Consider the following 14,324-nt stretch of genomic DNA (forward strand, 5'->3'; position numbering starts at 1 on the left):
ATTTCATCTGTTCAGAGGAACACGTCAAGGATGCCCCCTGTCAGCTCTAATTTTCGCTCTGGCTATTGAACCACTTGCACAAAGTATACGTTTAGACCCCCAAATATATGGTTATCAGACAAAGACCACAACAAATAAAATTTCGCTATATGCAGATGATATTTTGTTGTATGTGACCAAACCTCTCCTCTCTATACCATCCATTCTTGAAAAAATTGAAATGTTTGGGAAATTCTCAGGATACCAGATAAATTGGACAAAGAGTTCACTAATGCCAGTTCATGACATTCCTCCATAAAGTTAACCTCCACTCCACAGCTGCCCTGTCCTGACCTATTCATGCATCTCTAAGGACCGAGCTGTCCCGGGAGAAGCTTGCTAATATACAGAATTGGACTCAAGGCCTTCTGGGCGTTCAAAGCATTTGCAGACCTGGACAGATTTGTCCAGCCCATCACCCCCTTGTGCTGGAAAAGGGATTCATTCTCCCTATGAGCTATCAACCAAGGCTGAACCTGGACGGGGGCGTCCCGCGAGTCACTTTTAACACTCAAGGCAGGGATAGTTTGTCCCAATTGGAACGTAGCCAAGGCAGAACCTGGACGAGGGCATCCCACGTGACACTTTTAACACACAAGTTAGGGCTAATCTGTCCCAATCGGAACGTAGCCAAGGCAGGACCTGGACGCAGCAGGCATACAGCGTTGAACTAAGAAGACAGGGCTCATTTTTGTCCCCACTGAATTTACTTTTACCACACAGATAATAAATAAAAGGAATAATGAAGACACTGAACACCATTTGACCGTTAAGTTGTACAATATTTATTCAGGACGATTCAGAGTCTTCTGTTTGTTCGAGCGGGCGAGCGCCCTGGCTTTTCCCTTTGGCAGGGCGCCATGGCAGCGTCCTCCTGCTGGTTCCCTCCTGGAAAAGAGACACATAAAGGGAAGTTAGCCAATGCCATACGTTCTGCTGTCCACGCCAAAGAGAATGTGATTTTTACCAGGGGAGAGACGGAAGTCTCTGTCCTCTTGCGCCCTTTCCGCGGGGGGCTTTCAGTGCCCGCTGCCTCCCCATCCTCCTCCTCCTCCTCCTCCTCCACCAGGGCCCTTTCAAAGAGTCTGCGGCGCTCGCGTGCTTGGAGAGGTCCGAGGTGAAGTGCGTAGAACTTATCTGAGGTTGAAGTGTCATGGCACATGAATTGCGCCACCTTGCGGCGATCCTCTGAAGAGTGTGCATTCTTTGCCTGCGTCGGAGAGAGACAGAAGCTTGATTAGGATAGAAGCCGCCGCTGGTAGTTACAGGGGCGTCACAATGCCTACTCACATGAGTCGCGATCGCAGTGCGTACGTCAGTAAAGGTGGGTTTGCCTGGAAGGCCCATACTGAGCCAAGCAGACTGAAAGTACTTGTTCAGGGTCCGACAAGGACTGGCTCTGGAAGTGAAAAAGAAATAGGTAGCCTGGCTCCCTCCGGGGAGACCAGCCCGCAGCGCCAAAAACCTGCGGAACCAGCTGTATTCCTCCCTGTTTAGGGACAGCTGAGCCGCCCCAAAGGCTCTGTTTGTTTTGTGAGTGGTAATCTGACATCAGAGAACAAGCAGTGAGTGAGTGAGTGAGTGAGTGAGAGAGCATGCTACTGGTGACCCCCACCTTACTTGCGCCATACTCACGTTAATGACATAAGCAGACTCGTCGGGGCTTCTGGAGGCCTCTTCAACCTCCTGGATTGTGAGATTCTGGAAGACTCCACAGCGGTGCCCAGAGATGGAGGTTAGGTAGCCAGTCAGAAAGCCATAGAAGCGCCACTGTTGCCTAGTGCTTGGGTTGGATTCGAGGCTATCTGGTGAAGGACATTAGACAGATTAGACCACCGACGGTTCTATTTCCTTTCTGGGTCACCAACAGCTCTTGGCTGCTGGTGACTTGTTCTCCGGGGCGCCAGCAGCTCAAACAACAGCTGCTGGTGGCCCGGAGAGGAATTGTGCGTTTCTTCTTCAGGGGCACCAGCAGTTCATGGACTGCTGGTGCCCCTGAAGAAGAAACGCACAATTCCTCTCCGGGCCACCAGCAGCTGTTGGTTCATCCAGCCACGTCGGTCTGCCCCCCTTCCCCCCCGAACGAGTCCCATTCGCGGGGGAGAGGGGCAGACAGACGTGGCTGGATGAACCAAGGGCTGTTGGTGCCCCGGAAGAACGAACAGGGGGAATCGCTGGAACGGCGGAAGGGCTTGCTTACCTAGCAGGGCGGGAATTTTCCTCCCAGCGGTCCGGTGACAGCGCACCAGGCTGGCCTTGGGGATCAGTCGGCTTTCCTTCGCCTGCTTGGTCCTTACCTCGTGCACGACGACACGCCGGCGTATGCCGCGGATGAGGGCTCTGACCTCCCTTCGAATCAGAACCAGAGCCGTGCTGGAGAGCTGACAGGCGGCCGGCGGCGTCTCCGAGAGGTAGTCTAGGAACTGAGCCACGTTCTTCAGGTAGTGCTGCCTGGTGGGCTCGGCCATGCGCGTCTGACCTAGCCGGGCGGCCCACGCTCGGATTCGGGCTGGTTGGTTGAGGAAGAGGAAGTCCCCTGGCTCCGCGGTGCCCCTGGCCATGTAACCAAGGAAGGCTTTGATTCTCCCCAGCTTCGAAGTGACGTTGTTCCGCAGGCGGGGGGTGGGCTCGCTGCCCAGTTGGTACCCTTCGAACTCCCCCAAGAGAAGGTCTGTGGAACGAGCACAACCAAGAGTCAACTTCCCCGAAGCCACACACCCAGCAGAGCGACAGTGACGTGCCTGAAATATACTCAACTCAGCGCGGGGACGTGGTCCGGGAACGGGTAGGGTTCCAAAGCCTCCGGAGGCTCGGGGGGCGTCGGACCTCCGGCCGCGCCTCGCCCGGGAGCCGGTGGTGCAGGAGGCGACCTGGTTCTCCTCGCCCGCTTCCTCCTCCTTCTCCCCCCTTCTCCCTTCCTCAGCTCCCGGTAGAGGCGTGTGATCTGGAGCAGGGTGGACCGCATCTTGGTAACCTGTTTCCCCAGGTCCGTGAGCTGAGCCTGTATGCGCTCGGTGGCGCGCCTGCAGCCGCGGTCGGCGCACGGGCGGCCGGCCTCTGGGTCCTCCGAGTCCCGCTCCCCCTCGGAGGACGATGCTAGCTGGGACACGACAGGGATTGCAGGCTGGGTGGACCGCAGCCACTGCAACTCCCGAGCTACTTTCCGGCGTTTCGCCCTCCCCATAGCCTCTTTCCTTCCCGAGGTCGAGAGCTCCGCGTGCTGCCTCAAGTGCCTGTCTAGGCGGGCTGGCGTCCGGCGACATCCCGGGACCGGGCACGGTGTCTTCCGCGTGTCCACGCGGCCGGCGGCCAGCGCGAGAAGCAGCCGCTTCTCGTCCGAGTTGGCCACCTTGTGAACGGCCGTCAGGTGAGGCGCAAGCCGGCTGTAGACGTTGAAGCATAGGGCACATTCAGCTATGACCGTGCCAGAGCCAATGCAGAGGGGGAAAGGGGCCCGCACGCCACGTGCGGCGGTTAATAAGCGGCCGGAGGCGGCGTCCACTTCCGCGTCATGACGTTGGTGGACCCGTATTTCTTAAAGGGGAAGGACACCCCCCCGCACCAGGAGGTGTAAGCCGATGCCCTACGGAGATCCATTCGGTTCAAGCCTTCTCTTGTTACGACTTCTCAAGTAGGGGGGAGAGGGGTGTCCACCTCACTCCCTTCCCCCCTTTTCAAAGGAACCAGAGGGGGTGTCCCGTTCAACAATTCACCCCACCGCCCCTTCATCGTTGCCCCGGTCAGCGGTTCGACACCTCTCTCTCTTGTCACGACTCGAGTTGGGGAAGGGGTGTCCCACCTCACTCCCTATCCCCCCTTCATTTTGCTGTTCTGGCCAGCGGGAGCTTTTCCACAGCCATTCACGTTCACTTTTTCCACCCCAAAACGGGGATTGTTTGAGCCCCATTGGGGGGGGACAGCTCCACACGCGCCAGCCGCGGGAGCTTTTGTGACCTGCTACAACCAACATGGAATACGCACCAACCATCGAAAGGGGGGTCCAGACAGCCCGTAACCCCGGCACCACTGACCCTGGCACGTTTCACCTCGCCGGAGTCCACTAGCTTCCCCTCCCAACCAACCACCCTCACTCCCCCGGGAGCAGGGTAGGCGGGGTGGGGGTCAGCCGGGAGCCAGCAAGGATAAACCCAGGGGGTGGGCGGCGTTGCGGGCGGACGGACGGGATGCAGACGCACACACTCGGGCGGGGGTAGAATCGAAGCCCACACCAGCTCGTTCCCTACGCTGCCCCTGGGGCCTCGATTCACCACGCCGGGTGACTCGACCGAACCCACCGAACATCCCCCAGCCCTCGCAGGGCGAGGGGCGTGGGGCGGGGGCACGGGCCGAGTATCGGCGCGGGGGAAACGGAGTCCAGGGGGGCGGGCTGGCGGGCGGGCTGAGCAGCAGACAAGCTCTGGGTCATTTAGCCAGACGGGCCATCTGGGTCCTTTACCCACAGATCGGGGCGGGAAGGGGGGGCGCTGTGTGCGGAGGGACACCCCCACGCCTCCCTGATACAGGGCCCAGGACGGGGAGGATCTGCCACACCCATAGAGGCCGACCCCATTGGTGCTTTGGGGGGCCTGGGTGGGGGCCTAGCCCCTGGGGCGCCACACTAGCTCCTATCGATCAGTCACCGTGGGGTCTGGCGACTGGACTGTCAGAGACTAAGTCCATATTTTTACGCCTTCCCCGAAACCCTGATGGCAGGTCAGAGATTGTGGGTGTCGGGCAAAAACCTCCAGGCGCGGGACGTCCCGACAAGTAGGCCGGGAAGGGTGGTCTCCCGTCGGGCATGGTTTGGTGGGCTCGGGCCTGGGTCTAACCAACGCCCCGGTGAGCGCCAGGCATAACGTATTCCTGTTGGACCTTTGGCGCTAGATGCGTAAAGATGTGCCGCTGGTGAACCATCGATGGAGCCGCTGGTGAACCATTAATGGGGGCCTCTGAGATCCAGCGTTGGGGAGGCCTGTGCCCCGCGCGCTCTGCCCGGGGCACACACACCCTTCTTGGGGAGCGAGCCCAACCCCTGGGGCCTCTGAGATCCAGCGTTGGGGAGGCCTGTGCCCCGCGCGCTCTGCCCGGGGCACACACACCCTTCTTGGGGAGCGAGCCCAACCCCTGGGGCCTCTGAGATCCAGCGTTGGGGAGGCCTGTGCCCCGCGCGCTCTGCCCGGGGCACACACACCCTTCTTGGGGAGCGAGCCCAACCCCTGGGGCCTCTGAGATCCAGCGTTGGGGAGGCCTGTGCCCCGCGCGCTCTGCCCGGGGCACACACACCCTTCTTGGGGAGCGAGCCCAACCCCTGGGGCCTCTGAGATCCAGCGTTGGGGAGGCCTGTGCCCCGCGCGCTCTGCCCGGGGCACACACACCCTTCTTGGGGAGCGAGCCCAACCCCTGGGGCCTCTGAGATCCAGCGTTGGGGAGGCCTGTGCCCCGCGCGCTCTGCCCGAGGTACACGCACTCTCCGGCGGCAAGCGCTGGTACCAAAGGACCCCCTAGATTTGCACCTAATCACCAGCCGTGCCCGGGCACCCCACTATTAAGCCCGGGGACACTAACTCCTCCAAACCGCATGGATCAGACAGACGTGCTGCTGGTGACCCAACTGGCCAAGATGTACCGCTGGTGGCCCAATCGGTCTTTGGGTTTGTGAATGGGTCACCACCGGCCCTGGGCTCGTGTATGGGGCACCAGCCGCACGTCGTTTTAGCCTCCGTCAGCGGTGGGGTCTTATGTTTGCTGCGGAAATATGAGCGCTGGGAGGCGGCTTAGCAGCTCAGCAATGGACCCCTAGCTCCCCCGGGTTCGAACGCATCTCCTGGGGCTTCTTTGATTGCCTTTGAGGCCTGGGTCTTTGGCTGAACCAGGGCAGTTACGCGCACCTAGCTCCCCCGGGTTCGAACGCATCTCCTGGGGCTTCTTTGATTGCCTTTGAGGCCTGGGTCTTTGGCTGAACCAGGGCAGTAGGGCGCACCTAGCTCCCCCGGGTTCGAACGCATCTACTGGGGCTTCTTTGATTGCCTTTGAGGCCTGGGTCTTTGGCTGAACCAGGGCAGTTACGCGCACCTAGCTCCCCCGGGTTCGAACGCATCTCCTGGGGCTTCTTTGAATGCCTTTGAGGCCTGGGTCTTTGGCTGAACCAGGGCAGTAACGCGCACCTAGCTCCCCCGGGTTCGAACGCATCTCCTGGGGCTTCTTTGAATGCCTCTGGGGCCTGGTTCGATCAACCGCGAAATCGGAAATTGCACTAAGTCCTTCATATGTGTCTGTTATCGAAAACTTGACGGCAGGTCAGCGAAACCCAGGGACGCGCTACCCCCCCCCTCCAGGCGCGGGTCATGCCGGAGAGAGTGGTCTCTATCCGGGCATGGCTTGGTGGGCTCTCCCCTGGGTCTAACCGACGCCCCCGGTGAGCGCACTAATGTTTCAGCTGATGCGTAAATTGGTACCGCTGGTGCACCATTGGCCTCCAGGGCTCCATGTCCCGCGCTCTTTGCCCAATACACCCTCACTTATCCCGGGGAACCACTGATCGCCAAAGACCCCCCCCTCCTGGCTCTCTGACCCCCTCGCTTACCGTTGGTGACCCAAATAGGCCTTTGCGCGCGCTGGCCTGCGGGGATATGAGCGCTGGGAGGCGGGTTAGCAGCTCAGCAATGGACCCCTAGCTCCCCCGGGTTCGAACGCATCTACTGGGGCTTCTTTGATTGCCTTTGAGGCCTGGGTCTTTGGCTGAACCAGGGCAGTTGCGCGCACCTAGCTCCCCCGGGTTCGAACGCATCTCCTGGGGCTTCTTTGATTGCCTTTGAGGCCTGGGTCTTTGGCTGAACCAGGGCAGTTACGCGCACCTAGCTCCCCCGGGTTCGAACGCATCTCCTGGGGCTTCTTTGATTGCCTTTGAGGCCTGGGTCTTTGGCTGAACCAGGGCAGTTACGCGCACCTAGCTCCCCCGGGTTCGAACGCATCTCCTGGGGCTTCTTTGAATGCCTCTGGGGCCTGGTTCGATCAACCGCGAAATCGGAAATTGCACTAAGTCCTTCATATGTGTCTGTTATCGAAAACTTGACGGCAGGTCAGCGAAACCCAGGGACGCGCTACCCCCCCCTCCAGGCGCGGGTCATGCCGGAGAGAGTGGTCTCTATCCGGGCATGGCTTGGTGGGCTCTCCCCTGGGTCTAACCGACGCCCCCGGTGAGCGCACTAATGTTTCAGCTGATGCGTAAATTGGTACCGCTGGTGCACCATTGGCCTCCAGGGCTCCATGTCCCGCGCTCTTTGCCCAATACACCCTCACTTATCCCGGGGAACCACTGATCGCCAAAGACCCCCCCCTCCTGGCTCTCTGACCCCCTCGCTTACCGTTGGTGACCCAAATAGGCCTTTGCGCGCGCTGGCCTGCGGGGATATGAGCGCTGGGAGGCGGGTTAGCAGCTCAGCAATGGACCCCTAGCTCCCCCGGGTTCGAACGCATCTACTGGGGCTTCTTTGATTGCCTTTGAGGCCTGGGTCTTTGGCTGAACCAGGGCAGTTACGCGCACCTAGCTCCCCCGGGTTCGAACGCATCTCCTGGGGCTTCTTTGATTGCCTTTGAGACCTGGGTCTTTGGCTGAACCAGGGCAGTTACGCGCACCTAGCTCCCCCGGGTTCGAACGCATCTCCTGGGGCTTCTTTGATTGCCTTTGAGGCCTGGGTCTTTGGCTGAACCAGGGCAGTTGCGCGCACCTAGCTCCCCCGGGTTCGAACGCATCTCCTGGGGCTTCTTTGATTGCCTTTGAGGCCTGGGTCTTTGGCTGAACCAGGGCAGTTACGCGCACCTAGCTCCCCCGGGTTCGAACGCATCTCCTGGGGCTTCTTTGATTGCCTTTGAGGCCTGGGTCTTTGGCTGAACCAGGGCAGTTACGCGCACCTAGCTCCCCCGGGTTCGAACGCATCTCCTGGGGCTTCTTTGATTGCCTTTGAGACCTGGGTCTTTGGCTGAACCAGGGCAGTTACGCGCACCTAGCTCCCCCGGGTTCGAACGCATCTCCTGGGGCTTCTTTGATTGCCTTTGAGGCCTGGGTCTTTGGCTGAACCAGGGCAGTTGCGCGCACCTAGCTCCCCCGGGTTCGAACGCATCTCCTGGGGCTTCTTTGATTGCCTTTGAGGCCTGGGTCTTTGGCTGAACCAGGGCAGTTACGCGCACCTAGCTCCCCCGGGTTCGAACGCATCTCCTGGGGCTTCTTTGATTGCCTTTGAGGCCTGGGTCTTTGGCTGAACCAGGGCAGTTACGCGCACCTAGCTCCCCCGGGTTCGAACGCATCTCCTGGGGCTTCTTTGAATGCCTTTGAGGCCTGGGTCTTTGGCTGAACCAGGGCAGTTGCGCGCACCTAGCTCCCCCGGGTTCGAACGCATCTCCTGGGGCTTCTTTGAATGCCTTTGAGGCCTGGGTCTTTGGCTGAACCAGGGCAGTTGCGCGCACCTAGCTCCCCCGGGTTCGAACGCATCTCCTGGGGCTTCTTTGATTGCCTTTGAGGCCTGGGTCTTTGGCTGAACCAGGGCARTTGCGCGCACCTAGCTCCCCCGGGTTCGAACGCATCTCCTGGGGCTTCTTTGATTGCCTTTGAGGCCTGGGTCTTTGGCTGAACCAGGGCAGTTGCGCGCACCTAGCTCCCCCGGGTTCGAACGCATCTCCTGGGGCTTCTTTGATTGCCTTTGAGGCCTGGGTCTTTGGCTGAACCAGGGCAGTTACGCGCACCTAGCTCCCCCGGGTTCGAACGCATCTCCTGGGGCTTCTTTGATTGCCTTTGAGGCCTGGGTCTTTGGCTGAACCAGGGCAGTTGCGCGCACCTAGCTCCCCCGGGTTCGAACGCATCTCCTGGGGCTTCTTTGAATGCCTTTGAGGCCTGGGTCTTTGGCTGAACCAGGGCAGTTACGCGCACCTAGCTCCCCCGGGTTCGAACGCATCTCCTGGGGCTTCTTTGATTGCCTTTGAGGCCTGGGTCTTTGGCTGAACCAGGGCAGTTACGCGCACCTAGCTCCCCCGGGTTCGAACGCATCTCCTGGGGCTTCTTTGATTGCCTTTGAGGCCTGGGTCTTTGGCTGAACCAGGGCAGTTACGCGCACCTAGCTCCCCCGGGTTCGAACGCATCTCCTGGGGCTTCTTTGATTGCCTTTGAGGCCTGGGTCTTTGGCTGAACCAGGGCAGTTACGCGCACCTAGCTCCCCCGGGTTCGAACGCATCTCCTGGGGCTTCTTTGATTGCCTTTGAGGCCTGGGTCTTTGGCTGAACCAGGGCAGTAACGCGCACCTAGCTCCCCCGGGTTCGAACGCATCTCCTGGGGCTTCTTTGAATGCCTCTGGGGCCTGGTTCGATCAACCGCGAAATCGGAAATTGCACTAAGTCCTTCATATGTGTCTGTTATCGAAAACTTGACGGCAGGTCAGCGAAACCCAGGGACGCGCTACCCCCCCCTCCAGGCGCGGGTCATGCCGGAGAGAGTGGTCTCTATCCGGGCATGGCTTGGTGGGCTCTCCCCTGGGTCTAACCGACGCCCCCGGTGAGCGCACTAATGTTTCAGCTGATGCGTAAATTGGTACCGCTGGTGCACCATTGGCCTCCAGGGCTCCATGTCCCGCGCTCTTTGCCCAATACACCCTCACTTATCCCGGGGAACCACTGATCGCCAAAGACCCCCCCCTCCTGGCTCTCTGACCCCCTCGCTTACCGTTGGTGACCCAAATAGGCCTTTGCGCGCGCTGGCCTGCGGGGATATGAGCGCTGGGAGGCGGGTTAGCAGCTCAGCAATGGACCCCTAGCTCCCCCGGGTTCGAACGCATCTACTGGGGCTTCTTTGATTGCCTTTGAGGCCTGGGTCTTTGGCTGAACCAGGGCAGTTACGCGCACCTAGCTCCCCCGGGTTCGAACGCATCTCCTGGGGCTTCTTTGATTGCCTTTGAGACCTGGGTCTTTGGCTGAACCAGGGCAGTTACGCGCACCTAGCTCCCCCGGGTTCGAACGCATCTCCTGGGGCTTCTTTGATTGCCTTTGAGGCCTGGGTCTTTGGCTGAACCAGGGCAGTTGCGCGCACCTAGCTCCCCCGGGTTCGAACGCATCTCCTGGGGCTTCTTTGATTGCCTTTGAGGCCTGGGTCTTTGGCTGAACCAGGGCAGTTACGCGCACCTAGCTCCCCCGGGTTCGAACGCATCTCCTGGGGCTTCTTTGATTGCCTTTGAGGCCTGGGTCTTTGGCTGAACCAGGGCAGTTACGCGCACCTAGCTCCCCCGGGTTCGAACGCATCTCCTGGGGCTTCTTTGATTGCCTTTGAGACCTGGGTCTTTGGCTGAACCAGGGCAGTTACGCGCACCTAGCTCCCCCGGGTTCGAACGCATCTACTGGGGCTTCTTTGATTGCCTTTGAGGCCTGGGTCTTTGGCTGAACCAGGGCAGTTACGCGCACCTAGCTCCCCCGGGTTCGAACGCATCTCCTGGGGCTTCTTTGATTGCCTTTGAGACCTGGGTCTTTGGCTGAACCAGGGCAGTTACGCGCACCTAGCTCCCCCGGGTTCGAACGCATCTCCTGGGGCTTCTTTGATTGCCTTTGAGGCCTGGGTCTTTGGCTGAACCAGGGCAGTTGCGCGCACCTAGCTCCCCCGGGTTCGAACGCATCTCCTGGGGCTTCTTTGATTGCCTTTGAGGCCTGGGTCTTTGGCTGAACCAGGGCAGTTACGCGCACCTAGCTCCCCCGGGTTCGAACGCATCTCCTGGGGCTTCTTTGATTGCCTTTGAGGCCTGGGTCTTTGGCTGAACCAGGGCAGTTGCGCGCACCTAGCTCCCCCGGGTTCGAACGCATCTCCTGGGGCTTCTTTGATTGCCTTTGAGGCCTGGGTCTTTGGCTGAACCAGGGCAGTTGCGCGCACCTAGCTCCCCCGGGTTCGAACGCATCTCCTGGGGCTTCTTTGATTGCCTTTGAGGCCTGGGTCTTTGGCTGAACCAGGGCAGTTACGCGCACCTAGCTCCCCCGGGTTCGAACGCATCTCCTGGGGCTTCTTTGATTGCCTTTGAGACCTGGGTCTTTGGCTGAACCAGGGCAGTTACGCGCACCTAGCTCCCCCGGGTTCGAACGCATCTCCTGGGGCTTCTTTGATTGCCTTTGAGGCCTGGGTCTTTGGCTGAACCAGGGCAGTTGCGCGCACCTAGCTCCCCCGGGTTCGAACGCATCTCCTGGGGCTTCTTTGATTGCCTTTGAGGCCTGGGTCTTTGGCTGAACCAGGGCAGTTACGCGCACCTAGCTCCCCCGGGTTCGAACGCATCTCCTGGGGCTTCTTTGAATGCCTTTGAGGCCTGGGTCTTTGGCTGAACCAGGGCAGTTGCGCGCACCTAGCTCCCCCGGGTTCGAACGCATCTCCTGGGGCTTCTTTGAATGCCTTTGAGGCCTGGGTCTTTGGCTGAACCAGGGCAGTTACGCGCACCTAGCTCCCCCGGGTTCGAACGCATCTCCTGGGGCTTCTTTGATTGCCTTTGAGGCCTGGGTCTTTGGCTGAACCAGGGCAGTTACGCGCACCTAGCTCCCCCGGGTTCGAACGCATCTCCTGGGGCTTCTTTGATTGCCTTTGAGGCCTGGGTCTTTGTCTGAACCAGGGCAGTTACGCGCACCTAGCTCCCCCGGGTTCGAACGCATCTCCTGGGGCTTCTTTGATTGCCTTTGAGGCCTGGGTCTTTGGCTGAACCAGGGCAGTTACGCGCACCTAGCTCCCCCGGGTTCGAACGCATCTCCTGGGGCTTCTTTGATTGCCTTTGAGGCCTGGGTCTTTGGCTGAACCAGGGCAGTTACGCGCACCTAGCTCCCCCGGGTTCGAACGCATCTCCTGGGGCTTCTTTGATTGCCTTTGAGGCCTGGGTCTTTGGCTGAACCAGGGCAGTTACGCGCACCTAGCTCCCCCGGGTTCGAACGCATCTCCTGGGGCTTCTTTGAATGCCTCTGGGGCCTGGTTCGATCAACCGCGAAATCGGAAATTGCACTAAGTCCTTCATATGTGTCTGTTATCGAAAACTTGACGGCAGGTCAGCGAAACCCAGGGACGCGCTACCCCCCCCTCCAGGCGCGGGTCATGCCGGAGAGAGTGGTCTCTATCCGGGCATGGCTTGGTGGGCTCTCCCCTGGGTCTAACCGACGCCCCCGGTGAGCGCACTAATGTTTCAGCTGATGCGTAAATTGGTACCGCTGGTGCACCATTGGCCTCCAGGGCTCCATGTCCCGCGCTCTTTGCCCAATACACCCTCACTTATCCCGGGGAACCACTGATCGCCAAAGACCCCCCCCTCCTGGCTCTCTGACCCCCTCGCTTACCGTTGGTGACCCAAATAGGCCTTTGCGCGCGCTGGCCTGCGGGGATATGAGCGCTGGGAGGCGGGTTAGCAGCTCAGCAATGGACCCCTAGCTCCCCCGGGTTCGAACGCATCTACTGGGGCTTCTTTGATTGCCTTTGAGGCCTGGGTCTTTGGCTGAACCAGGGCAGTTACGCGCACCTAGCTCCCCCGGGTTCGAACGCATCTCCTGGGGCTTCTTTGATTGCCTTTGAGACCTGGGTCTTTGGCTGAACCAGGGCAGTTACGCGCACCTAGCTCCCCCGGGTTCGAACGCATCTCCTGGGGCTTCTTTGATTGCCTTTGAGGCCTGGGTCTTTGGCTGAACCAGGGCAGTTGCGCGCACCTAGCTCCCCCGGGTTCGAACGCATCTCCTGGGGCTTCTTTGATTGCCTTTGAGGCCTGGGTCTTTGGCTGAACCAGGGCAGTTACGCGCACCTAGCTCCCCCGGGTTCGAACGCATCTCCTGGGGCTTCTTTGATTGCCTTTGAGGCCTGGGTCTTTGGCTGAACCAGGGCAGTTACGCGCACCTAGCTCCCCCGGGTTCGAACGCATCTCCTGGGGCTTCTTTGATTGCCTTTGAGGCCTGGGTCTTTGGCTGAACCAGGGCAGTTACGCGCACCTAGCTCCCCCGGGTTCGAACGCATCTCCTGGGGCTTCTTTGATTGCCTTTGAGGCCTGGGTCTTTGGCTGAACCAGGGCAGTTACGCGCACCTAGCTCCCCCGGGTTCGAACGCATCTCCTGGGGCTTCTTTGAATGCCTCTGGGGCCTGGTTCGATCAACCGCGAAATCGGAAATTGCACTAAGTCCTTCATATGTGTCTGTTATCGAAAACTTGACGGCAGGTCAGCGAAACCCAGGGACGCGCTACCCCCCCCTCCAGGCGCGGGTCATGCCGGAGAGAGTGGTCTCTATCCGGGCATGGCTTGGTGGGCTCTCCCCTGGGTCTAACCGACGCCCCCGGTGAGCGCACTAATGTTTCAGCTGATGCGTAAATTGGTACCGCTGGTGCACCATTGGCCTCCAGGGCTCCATGTCCCGCGCTCTTTGCCCAATACACCCTCACTTATCCCGGGGAACCACTGATCGCCAAAGACCCCCCCCTCCTGGCTCTCTGACCCCCTCGCTTACCGTTGGTGACCCAAATAGGCCTTTGCGCGCGCTGGCCTGCGGGGATATGAGCGCTGGGAGGCGGGTTAGCAGCTCAGCAATGGACCCCTAGCTCCCCCGGGTTCGAACGCATCTACTGGGGCTTCTTTGATTGCCTTTGAGGCCTGGGTCTTTGGCTGAACCAGGGCAGTTACGCGCACCTAGCTCCCCCGGGTTCGAACGCATCTCCTGGGGCTTCTTTGATTGCCTTTGAGACCTGGGTCTTTGGCTGAACCAGGGCAGTTACGCGCACCTAGCTCCCCCGGGTTCGAACGCATCTCCTGGGGCTTCTTTGATTGCCTTTGAGGCCTGGGTCTTTGGCTGAACCAGGGCAGTTGCGCGCACCTAGCTCCCCCGGGTTCGAACGCATCTCCTGGGGCTTCTTTGATTGCCTTTGAGGCCTGGGTCTTTGGCTGAACCAGGGCAGTTACGCGCACCTAGCTCCCCCGGGTTCGAACGCATCTCCTGGGGCTTCTTTGATTGCCTTTGAGGCCTGGGTCTTTGGCTGAACCAGGGCAGTTACGCGCACCTAGCTCCCCCGGGTTCGAACGCATCTCCTGGGGCTTCTTTGATTGCCTTTGAGACCTGGGTCTTTGGCTGAACCAGGGCAGTTACGCGCACCTAGCTCCCCCGGGTTCGAACGCATCTCCTGGGGCTTCTTTGATTGCCTTTGAGGCCTGGGTCTTTGGCTGAACCAGGGCAGTTGCGCGCACCTAGCTCCCCCGGGTTCGAACGCATCTCCTGGGGCTTCTTTGATTGCCTTTGAGGCCTGGGTCTTTGGCTGAACC

General features: G+C 60.0%; 1 protein-coding gene across 5 annotated transcripts; it reads right to left on the bottom strand.

The window, feature by feature from the left end:
- Window positions 1-800: 800 nt before the first annotated feature.
- Window positions 801-3,556, bottom strand: si:dkey-19f23.1. Of its 5 annotated transcripts, XM_073925774.1 has the most exons (6): window positions 2,797-3,359; window positions 2,240-2,710; window positions 1,675-1,844; window positions 1,330-1,584; window positions 1,007-1,249; window positions 801-927 (listed from the first exon to the last, which is right to left on the bottom strand). In XM_073925774.1, the coding sequence occupies exons 1-6, from the start codon at window positions 3,221-3,223 to the stop codon at window positions 829-831; spliced, it is 1,665 nt and encodes a 554-aa protein (XP_073781875.1). In that variant the 5' UTR covers window positions 3,224-3,359; the 3' UTR covers window positions 801-828. The 5 variants fall into 5 exon arrangements, with proteins under 5 accessions (XP_073781875.1, XP_073781873.1, XP_073781874.1 ...); XM_073925772.1 differs by having other exon boundaries at window positions 2,240-3,556; XM_073925773.1 differs by having other exon boundaries at window positions 1,007-1,584.
- Window positions 3,557-14,324: the final 10,768 nt, after the last annotated feature.

This window comes from Danio rerio, chromosome 16 (assembly GCF_049306965.1).
Source record: "Danio rerio strain Tuebingen ecotype United States chromosome 16, GRCz12tu, whole genome shotgun sequence".
Taxonomy (NCBI): Eukaryota; Metazoa; Chordata; class Actinopteri; order Cypriniformes; family Danionidae; genus Danio; species Danio rerio.